Below are 22,926 nucleotides of genomic sequence, written 5' to 3'. Positions count from 1 at the left end.
GACCAGGCGCGATAGTCACCTCTGAAGCAATGTCTGTCGTTGCGTACGTAGCCCCTGTCGCAACTGCAGTAGCCATGATAGCAGTTCTGATGGTCGTAGCAGGTCTTCGTCTCCGAGCATTCGCTGCCTGAAACACACCACCCTCTCATGTCACATTCATTTGCTCCCTCCGGTAGAGAGAACAATCCGGATAACATTTAATTTTAAATTAACCCTTTAATTGGCAATTTTGCTCTCAAGCAACATCGATTTTCAGTAGACATTGTAGAAGCACTAGCAAGGGAACCTTAAGACACGTACCGATTTATCGACCGACCGAACAATAGACAACATACTGTCCCTCTTATAGATATCCTTCACGTTTACAAGATCTGAAGATAGTTGCCGTCTCCAGTTTCGTGTAGCAGTACGATCCACATCTCAAATATACTCGAAAACATCATGTTCGAAGATTTGCATATCCGAGCGCTGCTAAGCACGAAAAAGAGAGAGAGAAATCGATATTGGTAGTTTACTTCCGGCTTTCCTACAATGCGGGCATGTCGTGAAGTGCGCCTTGATTTAGTTCTTGCGAACGAGTAGATACTGCGCGGATCTGGCTGTGATCACAATGGCACCGACATCGGCGGATTCCACCCGTAACATTCCCCATACGAAAGAACATGTGAAATTGTGTAAAAAAACCATTCACAAGAATGATATGACGTGTACAGTATATTATGTGATGCATTGCAAATTATGTGACATTTGTAATATTAGAGAAGCTTTTGCACGAAAGTAATAATAATCATTACTGTATGAAGTACCGGAAAATAAAGCATGTGGTGCTGTCATATTAATCGCAGAAAGAACAATTAAATATCATCTGAAGTCTCCATGCTATTCATACTATTTAAAAGCGCCGTTAAAAAAAGTTTACTCTCTCTATTAGTAGCTGCTTCTGTGATCGGTCGAATGTAATATAATGGGTAGCGTTCATCTCACGCTAGGCGAGGAGATCTCTACGTCATAGTGACGCAACCCTACATCATCGTGACGTAAGTAAGCCTAAATCGACTACATTAGTACGTATATCGATCAATCTATGCAGTTGTACCACAGATGTTGCACGTTAACGTGAAAGCTAAATGTAAATACATTAGTACGATCGAAGTAACAGCAGTTGTGTGCTATGTTCATCGCAGTTGAATTAGTTATTAAACTCGAATGCCCACAATTTTGGATGTTACTGCGTGTTGAATGCCTGCACGAAGGAACCATAACAAAAGTAAAAAAAAGAAACGCTTGTAATTTTTTTAAAATCCGATGAATCGTCCATAAATTATGTGGACAGAAACGTGAAACAATTAATTATTAAGCTGTAATCTAAAGAATTTGGGATGTTATTGGGTATTTTCTAAACATAACGAAAGGCAGAAAAAGCTTATAGTCATTTTTTAAAAAAATCCCGTGAATCGCACATGATTGTGTCGACAGAAACGTGAAATAATTAATTATTAAGCTCTAATCTCAAGAATGTGGGATGTTATTGTGTGTTTCATGAACATAACGAATATCTGAACGAAGGAACCATAACCATAACGAAATTAAAAAAAAGAAACGAGTAATCATTTTTTTTAAAATATCCGATTAATTGTGCATAAATAATGTTGATAGGAAAGCGAAATAGGGAGAAATTAAAGTGTTTCGTATTTTTATAAAAGCCAATGGATTGTACATAATTCTTCTGGGCAGAAACGTTAAACCGAGAAATTTACGTAGTTCCAAAGATAATCCCGAATATTGCTGCCATTTTAATTTTGCCTTCATGTTGTAGATCACCTCAGAAAATTTTGCTCTTCAGAAATAAGTTATTGCTGATGATTATAATGTACTGAGCTGTTTATAACACACGACATTATTTTTCTTTATACGCTGTATACTCTTAAAAAATGATATTTCGTCTATAATTGTCGCTCACATTTTAATATTTAAGCAGTATCAACTATAAAAAAATAAGTTTCCTAGTAGTTCCCAAATGATGTTTAACACTGTCACAATGGATGAGCTACTTGACAAAATAACCTCAACAGCCTTCAGGTTTTAGCATCCTCAAGTCATGTTTCATATGCGATGGTGGAATACTGTGTTAGTTTATTCTCTCAATAGACATGGTATCAATTTTGGGGTGTTTGGCATGATTAGTGTCGCCAATTCCATACTGCCTATGAGTCATACAAAAAGTATCTGAAAATGGCAACAGCACTCACTCACTGCTTTCAGTTGCTTAAAATGCTGGTAAATGTGACTTGTCTGTCACTGTTTATTCACAATATACAACGTATAAAGAAAAAATAATGACGTGTGTTATAAAGAGGTCAGTACATTATAATCATCAGCAATAACTTATTTCTGAAGAGAAAAGGTGTCTGAGCAACATTCAGAATTATTTTTGGAACCACATTGATTTCTCAGTTTAACGTTTCTGCCCACAAGAATTATGTGCAATCCATTGGCTTTTATAAAAATACGAAACACTTCAATTTCTCTCAATTTCACGTTTCTGTCCACATGATTTATGCACAATTTATCGGATTTTTAAAAAAATGACTGGACGCTATTTTTTACTTTCGTTATTGTTATAGTTCCTTCGTCCATACATTCAAGAAACACACAATAACGTCCAAAATTGTTGGGATTACAGCCTAATAAGTAATTAAAGTGGGATGAGCATACCACACAACTGCTGTCACTTCATTTTTTACATGTCTATTTACATTTAGCTTTCACGTTGTCGGTGTAACCTCTATGGTACAACTGCACAGTTCCATATAAGTACTCATGTAGTCTATTTAGGTTATTTACGTCACGGTGACGTAGCGTTACGTCGCTATGACATAGGGTTCTCCTCATGTGGCGTGAGGTGAATGCTACCCATGTATATAATTATTTCAACTGCACGAAAGACGCGCAACTAGAGTGAAGTAATTGAAATATTTTCTTTTCCAGCACTGCTGCGGACGAGAATATTGTCTTTCAAATCAGTTTTTTCCAGTTGACTGATTAAATATAACACGGGTAAGTTTTAGACTGAACTTTCGTAGGAACATAGAATCCTGTTTGAAGAATTAGAACATTTTTCTCAGTTAAAAGCATTTACATAACGAAGTCAGATTAGTAACATCAGAACTGCTAGTATTTTTAGCTTTTTTAACCAGGGTAACAGTTCTTTATTCACCATTATATGAGAAGCTTTACACTTCTCTCCAACATACGTGTAAGACAATCTCTTTCTATAAAAGAAAAAAATTATTATCATTTCAAGAACCAATCTCATGCGAAAGAGATAACAGTATCAAGTTTAAAAATTATTTTTCAAACAATAAATAAAAAATTAAATTATATCCAGAAACAGGAGAGACAGTATACAACGAAGAGCCTTAAAACGGGCGATCTTTTCAAATCAGTCCGCCAATACGTGTGCCGTCTCAATGCAACCGATCTCAGTCGCCCGAACGTACAGACTTTGGACGACTATCGGTGAAACTCAATTCAATTTTTCTTCTGTCGAAACGGCCGACGTACGTGCAAAACATCGAAAGTGAGAAATTTTTGAGTTTAACATAAGACGGAGTTTGTGGCATCATGAGGAAGAGAAAGGTAATTACAGGGATATGTTTCGGAGTCTATGATCTAAAAACGGAACTTTATTGGATACTAAAAATTTAGAAAAGCTTAAAAATTTGATTATAATTAATTGAACATTACCTTATATTACATTATTCCTTTTCTGCGACTGTCTAGCCATTTTAGCCTAATGTCTATACTTAATGTAGCATGTCATCTGCAACACGGACAAAATCTGTATCGGAAATTTAAGGTCAAATTGTAACCTCAAAAACGTTATTGACACTTGAAGTTGCTGTAGTGAAACCTTTATGGCAGGGGTATACCACCTTTTAGTTTACCTGGGCCACGTTGGAAGAAGGCGAGTACTTTTCGGGCGCACATAATATACAGGGTATACATAAAATCCGGAAACTCATTCAATTATTTATTGCACAAGAACTAAACATTGGACAGATGTCATACATATTGCATTTCGAAGTCCCTTCTGTAGCACGGCCAATCCATCGATGCGACAGCTCCCTGTTCAGGTACCCACGAACTTCACGATGAAAATGGGTTGGAGCCCCATCCTGCTGAAAGATGAACGGAGAGTCCGACTGCATTTGAGGCGTCAGCCATTGCTGCAACGTGTACAAGTAGGAATATCCAGTGACAGTGCTCTCGGCGAAGAAGAATGGCCCGTACACTTTTCGACGCGACAAGGCACGAGAAACATTTACGTTTGGGGAATCACGCTTAAATTCAGTGCATTCGTGTGGATGCTTTGTACCCCAGATTCGACAGTTATGCCTGTTCACTTTGCCATTAGTGTGAAAAGTGGCTTCATCGCTAAAAATTAAGCGATCAACAATGCCATCCCTATCCTCATTAAATTGTTGCAACTGCGAACAAAACTCAAAACGCTTGTCTTTGTCGTCATCTTTGGCTTCTGCACTAGCTCCAAATTGAGTGGTTATCATAGACAGCTTCTCTCACAGGACTTCCCACACTGTCACTGGAGTCATTTCGAGTACATGGGATGCACGACGAACCGATTTCTTTGGACGTCTTATGAATGTCTCTCGCACGCACTCCACATTCACTTTACTCACACTGGTACGTCCGCAACTCTTTGCCCGGCACAAGCAACCCGTCGTAACGAATTTATTGTGCCAGTGGTAAATGGCCTTCCTTGTTGGTGGCTTGTTAACCGTATTTGGTTCTAAACATCCGTTGAACAGCTGTAGCACACTTGTTTTTGTCGAACTCCAGCTCGCTCCACACCTGAACACGCCATGTTTGCGACTAGCGCTGACTATAGGCAAATTACCAAACTACACTGTGGCGGTATACACGAAAAAAAAAACTTTCAGGGTTTCTCTTCAAAATGACATATGTATGATATCTGTACAATGTTTGGTTCTTGTGCAATAAATAATTGAAAGTGTTCCCAGTCTTAATGTACACCCTGTGCTTAACCTCACCTATAACCGCTGAGAGAGAAAACCGATCGTGTGATAGATGATCACTTGTTGGAGCACATTGACAGCTAGCTGCTTAGGGTCGCGTGCGGGCCCCGGGTTGAACAATCTGCTTTATGGCTAGTGATGAGTGGGCATTAGCTGTCTACCAATTAATATTGCTGCTTGCTGGAATTTTCGTGTCAGTGAGATGGTAATTCTGTTAGATGAAGTAGATTGCAAATGTATCTGTTCCCACATTTCTGTGCTTTAGGTGTTCAGAGTATCACATTGCAGGATTTATGTTTATCTTTCATATGTATGCTGAGTGACAGTCACTGAAGGTTGATTGAAATGTGCCTGTTATGCTGAATTTATTTGAAGTTGTGCAGAGTGTTTGTACACTCCTGGAAATTGAAATAAGAACACCGTGAATTCATTGTCCCAGGAAGGGGAAACTTTATTGACACATTCCTGGGGTCAGATACATCACATGATCACACTGACAGAACCACAGGCACATAGACACAGGCAACAGAGCATGCACAATGTCGGCACTAGTACAGTGTATATCCAACTTTCGCAGCAATGCAGGCTGCTATTCTCCCATGAAGACGATCGTAGAGATGCTGGATGTAGTCCTGTGGAACGGCTTGCCATGCCATTTCCACCTGGCGCCTCAGTTGGACCAGCGTTCGTGCTGGACGTGCAGACCGCGTGAGACGACGCTTCATCCAGTCCCAAACATGCTCGATGGGGGACAGATCCGGAGATCTTGCTGGCCAGGGTTGTTGACTTACACCTTCTAGAGCACGTTGGGTGGCACGGGATACATGCGGACGTGCATTGTCCTGTTGGAACAGCAAGTTCCCTTGCCGGTCTAGGAATGGTAGAACGATGGGTTCGATGACGGTTTGGATGTACCTTGCACTATTCAGTGTCCCCTCGACGATCACCAGTGGTGTACGGCCAGTGTAGGAGATCGCTCCCCACACCATGATGCCGGGTGTTGGCCCTGTGTGCCTCGGTCGTATGCAGTCCTGATTGTGGCGCTCACCTGCACGGCGCCAAACACGCATACGACCATCATTGGCACCAAGGCAGAAGCGACTCTCATCGCTGAAGACGACACGTCTCCATTCGTCCCTCCATTCACGCCTGTCGCGACACCACTGGAGGCGGGCTGCACGATGTTCGGGCGTGAGCGGAAGACGGCCTAACGGTGTGCGGGACCGTAGCCCAGCTTCATGGAGACGGTTGCGAATGGTCCTCGCCGATATCCCAGGAGCAACAGTGTCCCTAATTTGCTGGGAAGTGGCGGTGCGGTCCCCTACGGCACTGCGTAGGATCCTACGGTCTTGGCGTGCATCCGTGCGTCGCTGCGGTCCGGTTCCAAGTCGACGGGCACGTGCACCTTCCGCCGACCACTGGCGACAACATCGATGTACTGTGGAGACCTCACGCCCCACGTGTTGAGCAATTCGGCGGTACGTCCACCCGGCCTCCCGCATGCCCACTATACGCCCTCGCTCAAAGTCCGTCAACTGCACATACGGTTCACGTCCACGCTGTCGCGGCATGCTACCAGTGTTAAAGACTGCGATGGAGCTCCGTATGCCACGGCAAACTGGCTGACACTGACGGCGGCGGTGCACAAATGCTGCGCCGCTAGCGCCATTCGACGGCCAACACCGCGGTTCCTGGTGTGTCCGCTGTGCCGTGCGTGTGATCATTGCTTGTACAGCCCTCTCGCAGTGTCCGGAGCAAGTATGGTGGGTCTGACACACCGGTGCCAATGTGTTCTTTTTTCCATTTCCAGGAGTGTATTTTGGTTTCCAATAGCTGGGCACGCACAAGGGGTTTTTAAAGGATATTTTCGACTTTCTGCATAATCCGTAGCCCCTGCCCGTGCGTTACTGGAGGGGATCTGCAGTTCTCGAGACCACCACGCAAGCTGGGCATACATGTTGGATTTTCGTGACAGAGCGCGTCCAAAAAGTCCGTGAGTTTTACTGTGGTCTTTGGGTACTACAAGTATAGTGAACTGGTGGACCAATGACCACATCGAGAATCTTGTACAATTCTGTTGTGATATACCTTGTTTGTAACTGTGGACCAAAGCGTTGCAAATCTAAGCTAGAAAATTTGAAATAAAGTTTCAGAGAAGAAATTATTTATTTGTGTGGCCATATTTTCCGTAGTTGTTTTGTAATTATTGAAAGTATTTTAAATCCATCTTTGCAGCTACGGCTTAAGAAACAATGATGCCAAACGAGGGAAACCTCAAAAACTTACGAGCAGACACAGTTTCCTGATGTGGGCGGAAATCATATAGACGAGGGTCATTCAATAATTAAAGAGACAAATTAGGCTGAGGAAAAAAATTGTTAGTAGGGCAAGTTTGGTACTTTTCTGGCTTTAAGTTGGCATCACTGGGATAAGCCCTGATCAGCTGATGTATCAACATTGTTTTGTTTATAACCTTAAAAATACATTTCAAGATGGCGAGATCGCTTGAAACGTTCACTTTAGTTGAACAACGTTCTGTTATTCGTTTTTTACTTGCTGAAGATGAGAATGTCTAAAACTTGTGGTGAAGGTTGTATGAATCGTGCAAATTTTTACAAGTAGGTAGAGCAGTTCAAAAAAGGAAACAAAAATACGAAAAAATGTAAAATTCACATTTTGGAATAGCCAAATTCAGCAAAAGAATCACATAAAATTTTTAGGATTATGGGTGGATGAGCATCTAAGATGGAAAAAACATGTACAAATGCTTAACAAAAAATTAAGCAAGTACTGTTACATATTAAGAGTACTTAAATATTGCTGCAATACCGAAACAGTGTTAGCGCTTAATATGCATTCATGCATAGTCTACTGAAGTATGGAATAGTGTTCTAAGGAAATATCTCTTTTGCAAAGGAGTCTTTTAAGCTCCAAAAGAAAACTGTAAGATTAATAAGTGATGTTGCTTACATAGCACCATATAGAGGTATCTTTAACGAATTAAAAATCATGACTTTACCATTTATATTTGAAAGCATATGCTTCATTAAAAACCACCAAGTTTCAGCTTTGAATAGTGAGAGCCACCATATCAAACAGGGAACAGCGATGACTATCATAGGGATGTGCACAGAAAATCGATATATCAGGACAGTGCTGCTTACAAACAAAAAATTCTGTACAATGCATTGCCAGATAGCATCAAAAAATACCAAACAGTAATACATTCAAAAAAAGAACTAAAAGATCTACTAATAAACAACAGCGTCTACAGCATTAACAAATACCTGGAATTTTGCTCAAATCTGTAGGTCTGCTTCATAACCCTCTAAACAAAAATACGTAATTATCAACCATTCCTAGATAAAACCAAACTTCTTTTATCATTGTATGTATGTAGTTATGCACCACGCTTTTGTGCTGTATGTTACTATGACTAGTTAACTAAAGTACTGGTATTTAATAGTTTTAGTAAAATCGACCAAGGGGTTTCGCAAGCTTTTATTCTATCTGTATTTACGTAAGCAGAATAAAGTTTCTGTTATAAAGATGTGTTGATACCAACGATAAGATTTTATACATGATGTAAAGAAGTAATATTTTATACTGTTCTGTACTTTCACAAGTCCAACATCATGGATGTGCTAATACGGGCGGTAAATAAATAAAAATGAATAAATAAATAAATAAATAAATGATCGCGACTCAGTGACTGACGAACACCGTTCTGACTGACCAGTTGCAATTTCAACTCCCTCACTTGAAAGTCGAATTGATGACATTATTCCTGCAGACCGCCGTGTGACTGTGGAAATGATAGTTGATAAGGTTCAAGTTAGTACTAGTGCAGTTCATATCATTATCTGTAACAAGCTGAGGTACCGCTAAACATGTGCAAGGTGGATCCCTTAGGAGTAGACACGACTACACAAGGAAACAAGGTCGAGGATATGCACAGAACTAAAGGGACGCTATGAAAGAAAAGGTGAGCACTTCGTGAACAAAATTTTAACTTGTGATGAAACTTGAGTTAACTATTATGAGCCAGAATCAAAAAGACAAAGCATGGAGTGGAAGCACACCAATTCACCAATTCAAGAAAAAATTCAAAACCCAAGCATCAGCAGGAAATGTCATGTTGACGGTGTTTTGGGATGCTGACGGTCCAGTTTTTTGTGATTATCTCGAAGAGCAGCGTACAATGAACAGCCAATACTACTCGGATTTGCTTTTAAATAACGTGAAGCCAGCCATGAGAGAGAGAGAGACGTGGATATCAGAGGAGAGGTGTGATTCTCCAGCATGACAACGCACATCCTCATATTGCTCAACTAACCCGTGAAACCATCGACAAAATTGACTGGAAGTACTCCCTCATCCCCCTTACAATCCTGATTTAACACCTAGTGATTTCCATTTGTGAGGTGCACTGAAGGAGGCATTAAGTCGGAAGAGGATCCAGGACAACGAGGACATGAAAAGTTTGTGGGAAATTGGTTCAAACATCAAGATAAAGAGTTCTCTGCAACCGGAATAAAAAAAAAAAAAGCTTGTAGCCCGTTGGAACAAATGCACAGATGTTCAAGTGGATTATGTTGAAAAGTAGAAGAAGTATTGTTTTGGAAAAATAAACGCTTTTTTCTCCAGACCGGATTGTCTCTTTAATTATTGAATGCCCTCGTAAAATATCGCAAATAAAATCAGCACCTTTTACAACGAACTGTTATTGGACGTAGAAAGGTAGCCAAATTGTAGACACGTGTCATTACAGACCACTAACGAAGCCCGTCTGGCGACAAAAATAAGCATTTTCTTGTAGTTGCAAAGACAAATTTAAAATACCTTAAATAATTTGAGAAAAGAGTCAGAAAGGTGTAGGTCTCTTGAAAGGAGCATAAAAGGGATAACAGACAGAAAGTCTTCGAGTAAAACAGACGTAATATCCGGCGTTCCCCAAGGAACTGTTATAGGCTCTCTATTGTTCCTGATCTACATTAACGACATAGGAGACAATCTGGGTAGCCGTATTGATTGTTTGCAGATGATGCTGTCATTTACCGTCTTGTAAAGTCATCAGATGACCAATACGAATTGCAAAATGGTTTAGATAAGATATCTGTATGGTGCGAAAAGTGGCATTTGCCTGTGAATAAAGTAAAGTGTGAAGTTATTCACATGAGTACCGTACTAAAAGAATTCCGCTAAATCTCGATTACGCGATAATTCACACAAATCCGAAGGCTGTAAATTCAACTAAATATTTAGGGATTGCAATTACAAATAACCTAAATTGGAACGATCACATGCATAAAGTTCTGGGTAGAGCAAAAATAGACTGCGATTCATTGGCAGAACACTTAGAAGGTGCAACAGGTCTACTAAGGAGACTGCTTACACCAAGCTTGTCCGCCCTGTTCTGGAGTATTGCTGTGCGGTGTGGGATCTGGATCAGGTGGGACTGACGGATGACATCGAAAAAGTACAAAGAAGGGCAGCTCGTTTTGTATTATCGCGAAATAGGAGAGATAGTGCCACAGATATGATACGTGAATAGGAGTGGCAATCATTAAAAAAAAAAAAAACGTTTATAGTTGCGACGGGACCCTCTCATGAAATTTCAATCGCCAGTTTTCTCCTCCGATTGCGAAAGCATTCTGTTGGCATGCGCCTACATAGGGGAGAAATGATCATCACGATAAAATAAATCAGGGCTTGCACAGAAGTATTTAAGTGCTCATTTTTTCCGCGCGCCGTTCGAGAGTAGAACGGTAGAGAGACAGCTTGGTGGTTCATTGAACCCTCTACCAGGCACTTTACTGTGATCAGCAATCACGTAGACGTAGAAACGGGGAGGAGGGGTGTGTGAATTGTAACACAGTAGTGAGTGCAAAAATTTATTTGCTTGTGCTATGTTCATTATTGTATAAGGGGCAGCCAAATGAAAACGAGACAGATGGAAAAAAGAAGTAAGTTGTTTATTACTTTAAAAGTAATGTCCTAATAAATTTATCCCACTGTGGGACAGTTGACCCAGGCGTTCATGGAAAAATGTTTGCGGATCCTGCGGAACCATGAATTTATCCAGGCATGCACCTCTTCATCCGAAGCAAATCGACAGCCAAGACTGTCTCTCTTCAGGGATACAAAAATATGAAAATCGCATTGGGATTTTATGGGGTATGTGTTACAATAGTGGTTCCGTAGGCAACCGCGAACATTTTTCCATAAAGGCATTGTCTGTCTTGTCTCATAGTGGAATGAACGTATTAACAGTTATGGCGACTACTTTTGAAATAGTAAACAGTTTATTTGCACCTGTCTCGTTTTCATTTGTCTGCACTTATGTTACCCATAACTGTTTCACGTGCATTATTTTACAAGTATTACTGGACGTTGCAAAGGATCAACAGCATATCGAACCTTCACGATTCACAGAGGAATGTCCACGCATCTGAATCAGGTCCACATGTCTGTAATGTTGCCTTTCAGCGATCCACTTCCTGACTCATTTTCTTTCGAGAAAAATTTGATTACATAGCCGGCGACGGCACAATTGTCTTCATACTATCGTCCACGTAACTTCTTCTTTACAATACAAAAGAGTTTCAGAATTCGGAAATGTGCTAATGTTAAAGAATATCTTAAGAACGCTGTACTGTACATCGTACAATCGGCGAGACGTAGTTGCAACTCTCGAAGTCCGTCGTCTGTGGCATTTTGTTTGTCGAGCATACACCGCAGTCCTAGGCCCGCGGATAAATCACGAAAATCCGCCGCTTTACGTCACATACGAAGGGATCGGCATCCGAACAGATGTGAGGCACTAAATCCGACGGGTGGGTGCTGCATGTATACTGAAAGGTTATTGTCTGTTATTCCAATAACATCCTTAATGGAGTAGATTCTATCCTAATCTTAGGCCGGGTTCACACACGCGACAGAAGTGTCGCCATAGCTAATGACGTACTTCAGTTGCATATGTGAACTCCCAGTTTTTAATGGCGCAACTTAAGGGGCTCCGGAAAGGCTCAAAATCATGAAAAGTTCAATTTTTACTTTTTTGCGTTTTCTGAATCTGCAGATATATAATGTATTCAATTCCGAAGACTACAACTATTTTTAAATTTTTTTTTAAAATGTGTTCTACATGGGCGTGACCCACTGTGGCGCTGTTAAACTGCTGTCAAATGGTGTTATTATTAACGTCCGTGTTCATCAGGTACATTTTAGTGATGTGAGATAAAGTATGTGTTGTGGCTAACCTGTGATGGTTCAATATATATCGCTGGTGTGATTGTCGATTGTTTCATATTTATTTACTCTGTCGTTATCTCGAAAATATTCGTAATTAATTCTGTTTCTTGAGTCTCTGTTTTGTTGAAGTATAATAATGAGTAAAAGTAAATTTGCTGTTGCGACTTTCAATAATGGCAACATTGTAAGGTGCAAGGTATTTAGAAATATGGGAATGAAGATAGGTTCTAACATGGTACGAGCGATGCTTGCTTTAGACAAGGAACGCCTTCCGGCTGCAGACAGGGCTGTAAAGAGTCTAGAAATACAAGCAAGAGTAAACAGGAGGAGGAACAAGAGGAAGCTGGAGGAGGAGTTTGCAGAGGATGAAGATAATCCATCCTATGGACCTGGAATGCACTAAAAAGTTAATCCAATCTTTGTCGCTCGATTCCCAAAACTTTTATTTTCTCATACTAATTACATGTTTTCTAAGGATCTTCCAAACATATTTGTTTCAAGCTTTCAGTAAATGTTACACAGTACCTTCTGTATAATTTAACACAGCCTTTTTCCAAAAAAACCTGTATATTTTTGAATATATAAATAAAAAATTCCAAAAAAATGTTGTGAATTTTCATTACAATTGAAAAAAAATCATCTTTAATAACTGAACTAAAATTTTGTAAAATCCCTGTGTTAAGTTGTAGCCCATATTCCAATAAATAATCTGTAAAAAGTTCAACTTCCTACCTCAAATACTTTGTGAGGAAAGATGTAATTTATAAGCGTTATTTTAACATTGCAAGTACAGGGCGTTCCGGAGCCCCTTAACCGAAGCAACTTTTGTCACGCCTCAAAAAGTTGAGCTTGGTTATACTTCGTTGCGCCACTTTCGTACCACCACTGCTTACCTGGTGGCAATATTTCTAAACATTAGCATTATGTCGCAGTTATCGTAGAGTAATTTCAGCACCACTCCATTCGATTTCAGTGTGTTTTTATTTTATTTCTGCAAAAGGTGGTACTACATGAGCAGCAGCCTATGTTTGGTTTTCTACAGCAGCAGTGTGTGTGTGTGTGTGTGTGTGTGTGTGTGTGTGTGTGTGCAAACCAATGACGCATACCACAATCTTAAAAGATTTTTGGATAAATAAATACACACATCAAAAACGTTTTGCATCACCCCGGTTCCTAGAACTCCTAAAGATAGTTGTTGACTGTGGATATTGTAGCACAGACACGGTCCCTTTGACTGTTCAGAGATGTCACTAAACCCACCCAAAGATGTAAACAACCATGCTTGAGCAGCCCCTATTAGACGGACGGGGTCCGACAGCCGATCAGTTCCAGTCATTCCACCAGGAAGGAGGTACATAGCTCGTGTTGTCTGTAGTTCAGCAGTGCCTAGACGGTCAATACGGCGGTTCGATCACGTCCGCATTGTTAGTTTGTGCCAGGAAGGGCTCTCAACAAGGGAAGTGCAAAAATTGTTCAAATGGCTCTGAGCACTATGGGACTTAACATCTGAGGTCATCAGTCCCCTATAACTTAGCACTACTTAAACCTAACTAACCTAAGGACATCACACACATCCTTGCCCAAGGCAGGATTCGAACCTGCGACCGTAGCGGTCGCGCGGTTCCAGACTGTAGCGCCCAGAACCGCTCGGCTACACCGGCCGGCCAAGGGAAGTGTCCAAGGTGTACTACTGCAGTGGATGACCGCTACCTATGGATTATGGTTCGGAGGAACCCTGACAGCAACGCCACCGTCTTGAATAATGCTTTTCGTGCAGCCAAAAAAATGTCGTGTTACGACTCAAACTGTGCGCAATAGGCTGCATGACGCGCAACTTCAATCCAGACGTCCATGGCGACGTCCATCTTTGCAACCACAACATGCAAGGTGGTACGGATGAGGCCAACAACATGCCGAAAGGAACGCTCAGGATTTGCATCACGTTCTCCTCACCGACGAGTGTCGTAATGCCTTCAGCCAGACAATCGCCGAAGACTTGTTTGGAGACAACCCGGTCACGCTGAACGCCTTAGACACACTGTGCAGTGAGTGCAGCAAGGTAGAGGCTCCCTGCTGTTTTGCGGTGGCATTATGTGGGGTAGACGTACGCCGCTGGTGGTCATGGACGACAATTCGCGCCGCCATCGTGCACATTTTGTGAATGACTTCCTTCAGGATAACGACACCGCTCGACTAGAGTGGCCAGCATGTTCTCCAGACATGAACCCTATCGAACATGTCTGGGAGAGATTGAAAAGAGCTGTTTATGTGACTTACCAGCCACTCTGAGGGATCTACGCCGCTGCAGTCCTGGACTGTGCGGCTGATCCCGGCGGAGGTTCGAGTCCTCCCTCGGTCATGGGTGTGTGTGTTTGTCCTTAGGATAATTTAGGTTAATTAGTGTGTAAGCTCAGGGACTGATGACCTTAGCAGTTAAGTCCCAAAAGATTTCACACACATCTGAACTTTTTGTTTTTTATCTACGCCGAATCGCCATTGAGGAGTGGGACAATCTGGACCAATAGTCCTCGATGAACTTGTGGATGGTATGCCACGACGAATAGAGGCATGCATCAGTGCAAGAGGATGTGCTACTGCGTATTAGAGGTACCCGTCTGTACAGCAATCTGGGCCACACCTCTGAAGGTCTCGCTGTATGGTGGTACAACATGCAATGTGTGGTTTTCATGAGCAACAAGATGGGCGGAAACAATGTTTATGTTGATTTCTATTCCAATTTTCTGTACAGGTTCTGGAACTCTCGGAACCGAGATGATGCAAAACTTTTTTTGATGTGTGTATATAAACTTAATATATAAAAGCGAAATAGTGAGCCGTATAAACTTCGTAATTTGAGAGACCAAACATTCTATCAGTTGTGGATTATACGTAGGAAATAGCTCCTCAGTGTGATATGGCAGCTATTAAACCAAAAATTAGTTATTTTAAATGCCCATATTAACGAAAACAACAAAATTCTAAAATTTTGGAAGAGTGGCGTGTCTACAGATGATATTTGCATGTCACTGGAGACCATTTCCGTGTCCGAATGTAGTTTCTGTTATAAAGGTATTTGTTGCCCATGATTTATCCCTGTGCAAAATCTGTTTTCGGATCCAACACTTGGATTTCGTCTATCTTGTATTTAACTCTTGATACAGGTCTGAAAGGTCATAACCTGCACTATAACGTTCATATCCGCTCATATGGTTTAAATTGACGCCATATTGAAAGCTGTGCAACTATGCAGAATTTGTGGCGTCCCGTGTGAACGGTAGCTCACGATGCGACTATAGAAAACCACAAGCTGTGACGCCACATTAGATACGTTTATGAACCCGGTAACATATTTGATGCCACAAATTGACACAGGTGATCGGACGCTCCGTGACTGAGCTGTCACGAAGGTGTCTGGCGACCGTTGTCAGTGCCACTGTGAACAGCCTCAATTCACACGAGTGAGTACACCCGCAACGCCAGAAGTTTCTGGTTTTCCTAGGAGCAGTAATTTTGCACCGCGTGAATAGGATAGGGCGTCTTGCTAGGGCAGGAATACGTAGCACATTCCCATTTACCCAGAAAATGAAATTGCAAACACATCAACTATTCGGTCCACGTGTGCTGTCTGGGAAGAATGTACATCGTGTGAAAGCAGTTTTCTTACAGTTGTTATTAATTTTTTTTAATATTTGCAAGAAATTCAATGAAAAGTAAAAGTTTTACAAAATTGTAGCACGTGACAAAAACCTCAGCTACATAAACCACAAAACAATTTTCATAGATTACAATGAGTTAGCAAATAAAGTGTGGGGCATTATACGAAACATTGTCTTGTTCTGTATTATTTGTTGTATTAGTAGCTACTGCTCACCAGTACGGCAATTTAGTGAAAACCCGAGTGTTGAGTGACAATGTCACGTGTCTGAGTAACGTGTTGTAGACGTCTCAGTGATAGACTTGGGGAATGGTGAAGACGGATGCTGCGAGGACGAATGACTCATTATAATTCACAGTTAGTGAACTAGACCTGCTCTGACATTTAACATTACCATCCCTGTGATGACCTGGAAAAATCCTGTCTGGGCTGCGTAATGGGATCTGACTACAATTTTTTTCACGTCAGTGCCATGGCTTTGAAGAATGCGTCTATTTCATCCTCTTGTGGCGGTGGTTTCGATAACTCTTCCAGTTTTTGAAGAGGAATCGGTCTTCTTTATTCTCTTTCGCACAACAAATACCCAAAGTACCTTGGTGTCGCCCTTGACTGCACCCTTTCTTATAGAAAACATCTTGAAAATACTACTGCCAAGAATTTGTGGAATGACATGGGGAGCATCCAGCAGGTAACTTGCGCACATCATCCATTCCGCTGGTTTTCTCAGCAGTCGATTATCGTGCCCTGGTGTGGCTAAACAGCTGCCACACCAACTTGACTGCGTCGAGTTGAACCACACTATGCGGTTAACAACTGGGACAATCCGACCAAAATCGATTTATTGACTTCCACTGTTGAGCAACATCTATCTACCCGCAATCTGTAGAAGCGAGACATTGCTTAGGGAACACCACAAGCTACAGGATAACATGGAATTACCCATACAGGAAGACATACCAAGTTAACGACGAAATAGAATCCGTTCAAGAAATCCACCATTTGGGAAGCAGAACAGCTAGATGCAAGTAGTACCGGGATGAGAGACCTGTAGGAGCAGAACTGTCAACGTACTGAAAATCTTGAAGAGCGTCAGTGGCTCCGAAAGTATAACTGTGATAATGCTGGCACAGAAATCGACAGGAAACTTTAGGTCAAAAGAAGCAAAGCTAACGCTGGGCATGGAAGATGCGCAGACTGTCTTTACAAATGGGGTACTACACAGTCTCCGGTTTATGGGGCTCCGAATCAGACAATCAAGCGCATTAGAGATGAATGCCCCTTGCCTTCTTCCTATCAGGGGAGTTGGAGAGACCTCATGAAAGTTGATGACACGGCTATTATATAGATTAGGAATTTAGATACTGACATTTAGTTAGTTTTATACATACACCAAAAAAAGGTTTGCATCACCCCAGTTCCCAGAACTCCTGAAGATAGACGTTGACTGTGGATATTGTATCACAGACATAGTCCCTTTAACTGTTCAGAGATGTGACTAAACCCGCCATAGGATGTAAACAACCATGTACGAGCAGCGCCTATTAGACGGAGGAGGTCCAACAGCCAGTCAGTTCCAGTCAAACCACCAGGAAGGGAGGTACATGGCTCAGGTCTGTAGCTCAACCAAGCCTAGTCGGTCAGTACTGCGATTCGATAGCGTCCGCTTTGTGCCAGGAACGGCTCTCAACAAAGGAAGTGTCCAGGCATCTCAGAGTGAACCAAAGCGATGTTTTTCAGGCATGGAGGAGATACAGAGAGACAGGAACCGTCGATGACATGCCTCGCTCAAGCTGCGCAAGGGCATTACTGCAGTGGATGACCACTACCTACGGACTATGGCTCGGAGGAATCATGACAGCAACGCCACCATGTTGAATAATGCTTTTCGTGCAGCCACGGGACGTCGTGATACGACTCAAATTGTGTGCAATAGGCTGCGTGATGCACAACTTCACTCCCAACGTCAATGGTGATGTCCATCTTTGCAACCACGACAACATGCAGCGTGGTACAGATGGGCCCAACAACATGCCGAATGGACTGCTCAGGATTGGCGTCACGTCCTCTTCACCAATAAGAGTCGTATATGCCTTCAACCAGACAATAGTCAGAGAAGTGTTTGGAGGCAACCCGGTCAGGCTGAACGCCTTAGATGCACTGTCCAGCGTGTGCAGCAAGTTGGAGATTCCCTGCTGTTTTGGGGTGGCATTATGTGAGGCCGACGTATGCCGCTGGTGGTCATGGAAGGCGCCATAACGTCTGTACGATACGTGAATACCATCCTCTGACCGATAGTGCAACCATATCGGCAGCATACTGGCGAGGCATTCGACTTCATGGACGACAATTCGCGCCCCCATCGTGCACATTTTGTGAATGACTTCCTTCAGGATAACGACGTCGCTCGACTATAGTGGCCAGCATGTTCTCCAGACTTGAACCCTACCGAACATGCCTGGGATTGATTGAAAAGGTCTGTTTTGGACGACGTTACCCACCAACCACTCTGAGGGATCTACGCCGAATCGCCGTTGAGGAATGGGACAATCTGGACCAACAGTGCCTTGACGAACTTGTGGATAGTATGCCAGGACGAATACAGGCATGCATCAGTGCAAGAGAACGTTCTACTGGGTATTAGAAGTACCGGTGCGTACAGCAACCTGGATCACCACCTCTGAAGATCTCGCTGTACGGTGGTACGACATGCAATGCGTGGTCTTCATGAGCAACAAAAGGGCAGAAATGATGTTTAAGTTGATTTCTCTTTCAATTTTCTGTGCATGTTCCAGAACTCTCGGAACCGAGGTGATGTAAAACTTTTTTTGATGTGTGTATGTAGTTTTGTGTTTTCATATTCTTGTTATTTTCATATACTAATGTTACATACCTATATTATTAAACTGTACGTGAGCCATATGAATAAACAAATAGATAAAAATTCTCATTTAAATAATTGAGAAAGGAGTCGCTTTCTTTCCTCGATTGGTGGGAGGACGATGGCACATTACTTAAAGGGTCACATTCCGATCTTTGCCGAAATTTATGGAATGTGGTTCCCGCTCAGTTGTTTCTGAATACTTATTGTCGGCCTTTCTGCAGAGGCCATTATTGGGTTCCGCCGACACTTTATTCCATATTTCGAGTTTGCGGTACAACATCTGAAAAAGTGTTCCTTTCACCTTCCACACAGAAATCTCAGCCTGCCCCAGTAGCTGGCTCTCGTGTTACTTACCATCGGACGCTGTGATACTTATTTCTTCTTTTCTCTCTGTAATGTGGTAATCTTCCATCGTCTGTTCACTAGAACGCAGCGTGCAACGCATTAGATTCGTCTAGAACCAAATGGCATTGCGCTGTCGGAAAACGCCTTCAGTCTTTTGTCACTGTTCAGCGTTACGTACTACGCGGCGCAAAATTCTAGCTCCTAGGAAAGCCTGCATAAGGGATTCAATATGGACGCAGAAAGACTGTCTGTTGGACTGTTCCACAATAAAGTAGTGATTACATCGAATCGGCTGAATGAACATAATGTATTTAAAAGTTGTTTTATTGACTGAAGACCCATACATACAGGTGAAAGCGATGTTGCCAGGGACAAAAACATTTGTTGGCAAGGGCTGTTCAAGGTTTAGAACGGCTGCATTCGAGAAGAAACATTTACAGTCGTCACCTTTCTGGCAGCCGTCGACGCGCAGAACATCTGTTGCGAGAAAATGGCCCTGTCAAAGATCAACAAAGCTCAATATCGTCTCAATACACGCACTTTTTTTTTCAAAGCCTTGCTATAAAGTCATCACATCCTGTGACGATATCGATCGACGTAATTTCGAAAGCGGTCTGTTATTACTGTTACTAACGCTGAAAAATTATAATTTCGATCAGTTTCCGCATATACTGTTACTATCGCTGAAAAATTATAATTTCTATCAGTTTCCGCGTATATATAAGTATCAAAAAACTCTTAGGATAAAATTAGTGCTGTACCTGGGCTATTTAATAAACTGCGTTGTAACTAGAAATGTACAGCTAAATGTGCAAAATAAATATAGCCAGGTGACAAGAAAATACAATCATACAATCATTTTGTGATGTGACACGAGGACAACTTGTAGTGTTGGTAGATAAATACTACCATCTTTCATTTAATTGTGTGAAGGGAGAGCTCTTGAAAATTGCTGGAGGATCGTAGCTTTTCTCAAAACATAAAACATATAAAATATCTATGCGAATATACCGATTTGGTTACTAAAAAATGTACAAGGGATGGGATACTTCCCAAAATTGATGGAAAGATTAACTTTACTTTGTTTCTTTGTTTATCAAGTTCCCAGCAAAATGACCAGTGATGCTCATATTAACTTTCGTTTGATTGTATATTAAGGAGGCGCACGTCAAAGCGCCGTTAAAACACTAAATTGCTTTTGTGCAAAGTGGTATAAATGAAGGGAGCTGCAATTAAAAGCCAGGAGAAATTAAGTGGTTTACTAAAGAGCTACCTATAAATTAAAAAGCTAGTGAAACTATGCTACAAATAACAGGAGGGCAATAGGACACAACTTGTGTTCTGTCAAGCGGGTTACTAGCCTGCCTGACATTTTCCGTAAATACCGTACCCACAGAAAACAAACACTGCACAACTCATGCATTCTGAAGTTACTTACCTATCTGAGCCTTCGTGACAGCAAGTGTCAGGACTACGACAACTATTGAGAGTTTCAGTGTTGAAGCCACTTGAAGCGTCATTCTGCGGGCTGTAATCGCATCACAACGCTCTTCAGTTTTAAAATTTTCGTGAGGCCATCGTCTTTCATCTGAAGTTTCCAATCTGTCGGGGTAAACTTAGTGGTAAAGGGCAGTTAAATAAAAACCTTCGCGAATCAGTTAAGAAATATGAACTAGAAGTATCGATAGCGTTGAGTAAGAAAAATAAAATTTTAAGTGCCATAGTTTCGTTTCAGACATAATATCTTCACGACAGCTACGATATTTCGTAAATGAGGCTGTCGGTTTCACTGTTTTGACATTGGGGCATGGCAGTTAAAGAATAACACTTCTTTAAGTGAGAGCCAGATTGATATCAAGAATATGTATCCACAAAGAGATGAGCTACTAACACAGAAACTAGAACTGCGTGCACCCACAAACAGGTGTCTAGATTCTTGGCTTGATTCCATTGCGTAAGTGGGACAGCGTTTTGGGATACAGGTGAACTGAAGAGAATCTAATCCAAAACATGTGGAATATTGCAGGGAACTTGGTACAGTTCTAAGATTACAAATTACTGTTTCTGCGCATAATACTAACAGAATATTTTTGTCTCTCTGTTTCTACGAAATTACAGAAAAATGGTTTATAGTGTGTCACATTAATGCATCACGAAAGTGCTCCATATAAAGAAACTGCTGAAACTCCAAAATTGTGAGTGCGATTTTTTAAATGGTTGTGCAGCATTTTAATATGAAGAAAAAGTGAAAAGACATCTTTACTGCTAAGAAAATGACAAAAATACTGTAAGGAATGCAAAATATGAAGTAATGTTTTGTTGGTGGAAAGAAGAATGTATATCATTTTCAGGCTTCCATTGTACTGTACTGAAAAGTCTAAAGTATTTTCTAATTTCAGTGGTGAAAGCAGATGATTTGGCATAGCTTTTCCAAGCATGTATGTAATAAACTGCTAAATGGATTCGCCATTTAGGGACTAATAAGATGTCACATTTAGAACAAATTCTAAAGTAGTGAGACACTTTTACTACATAGACCAATGCAGAATACAAAACAGTGAAGAATGAAATGTTATCATTTTACTGTGAGGAAACTTTTGTTTGATGATTTAAAAAAGTTATGAGAAAGTTTTTTAAAGGATAATGATTAGAGTTAGAACTGGATGGCATACAAAGCTGAAACTTATATTCAGATAACTGTATCTTGTTGAAAATCTATTTGAAATATATATTACCACGATTTAATGTCTCACAAAAGCTCAGCGTTAGTTTTTTTTTAACCAGTTGAGTTGTCTTGAACTTTCATGACTTGCAAAAACAGTTAGAATTGTAGGGGGCTTTTGAATGAATACCAATGAAAATGTCTATAGTTTTTTAAAAGTGAGTTGTGTCTGATCAAGTAGCTGTTTTCTGTAGAATCTGCAAAATTTCCTAAAACTAGTTAAGTATGCAGCTTGTTTGCTTTAAGAATGAAAAATATTTTGCACAAATGACAATGATGTCTGTCTGCATATCATCTCACGACTTACAGAAAGCTGAATTACTAATGCTTCAAATATTATCCAGAATGTTTTCTATATTTTGGTAACATTTCATTTTTGTGGGTCCAGTGTTATATTAATGAATATGTTCCACAACACTTCACATTCACCTAACACATTTTGTATAAAATAACGGTACCATAAACACTTCATTTGTCAGCATTTGCTACATCAGTTTGATACTGTATTTCAGCAGCAGTGTTACACAGACCACGTTTTAAAAGCACGGCACACTGAACTCGACAGACACGTTGCTCACACGAGCTGCAGAACACTACTGGATGCTTCCTACTCAGTAAATAACTTGTGCTGTCCGCATTCTCTCCCCCTCCACTGCTCTCCCTGTCTTCCCCCACCAAGCTGCCTTTGGCAAGCTGGCCACTGAGGCTGCACTGTTTATTGGCACCGTAAGTTAGAGACCACTGCTTGCTACTGATACAGCCCATCTGGAGACCACATGTGGCACCTGTCTTCTCTTCTTCTAAATGCATAAAGGCAATTTAATTTTAAACATATATCAAGAAGAATTTGGTATCAGCTGTGATATCTATTACTTAAACATTGCACAAATAAAGAGAAGCAACACCAATAATAAAAATAATTGTTGACTTAGAAATGTGCTTCTGGGGGAAAATAGTGGAAAGAAATTGGAAAAAAATTTAAGAGAGGTTAGCAAGAAAACTAAATTTTCAA

General features: G+C 41.1%; 1 protein-coding gene across 4 annotated transcripts in view; it reads right to left on the bottom strand.

The window, feature by feature from the left end:
• The window catches only part of LOC126106428 (uncharacterized), a 112,054-nt gene extending 89,521 nt beyond the window's left edge, over nt 1-22,533 (bottom strand). Inside the window, exons 1-3 of one of the 4 annotated variants that reach the window (XM_049912705.1) lie at nt 22,222-22,533; nt 20,631-20,794; nt 20-127 (exon numbers count right to left, since the gene is read on the bottom strand). In XM_049912705.1, the coding sequence (XP_049768662.1) occupies nt 20-127; nt 20,631-20,712 (190 nt within the window). In that variant the 5' untranslated portion in view covers nt 20,713-20,794; nt 22,222-22,533. The remainder of the gene's footprint in view (nt 1-19; nt 128-20,630; nt 20,795-22,221) is intronic. The other 3 variants (XM_049912703.1, XM_049912706.1, XM_049912704.1) reach the window with 3 other exon arrangements.
• Nucleotides 22,534-22,926: the final 393 nt, after the last annotated feature.

Source organism: Schistocerca cancellata, chromosome 10, assembly GCF_023864275.1.
Source record: "Schistocerca cancellata isolate TAMUIC-IGC-003103 chromosome 10, iqSchCanc2.1, whole genome shotgun sequence".
Lineage (NCBI taxonomy): Eukaryota > Metazoa > Arthropoda > Insecta > Orthoptera > Acrididae > Schistocerca > Schistocerca cancellata.
The sequence above is the reverse complement of the archived record's forward strand: the minus strand, read 5'-3'. Positions and strand labels throughout refer to the sequence as shown.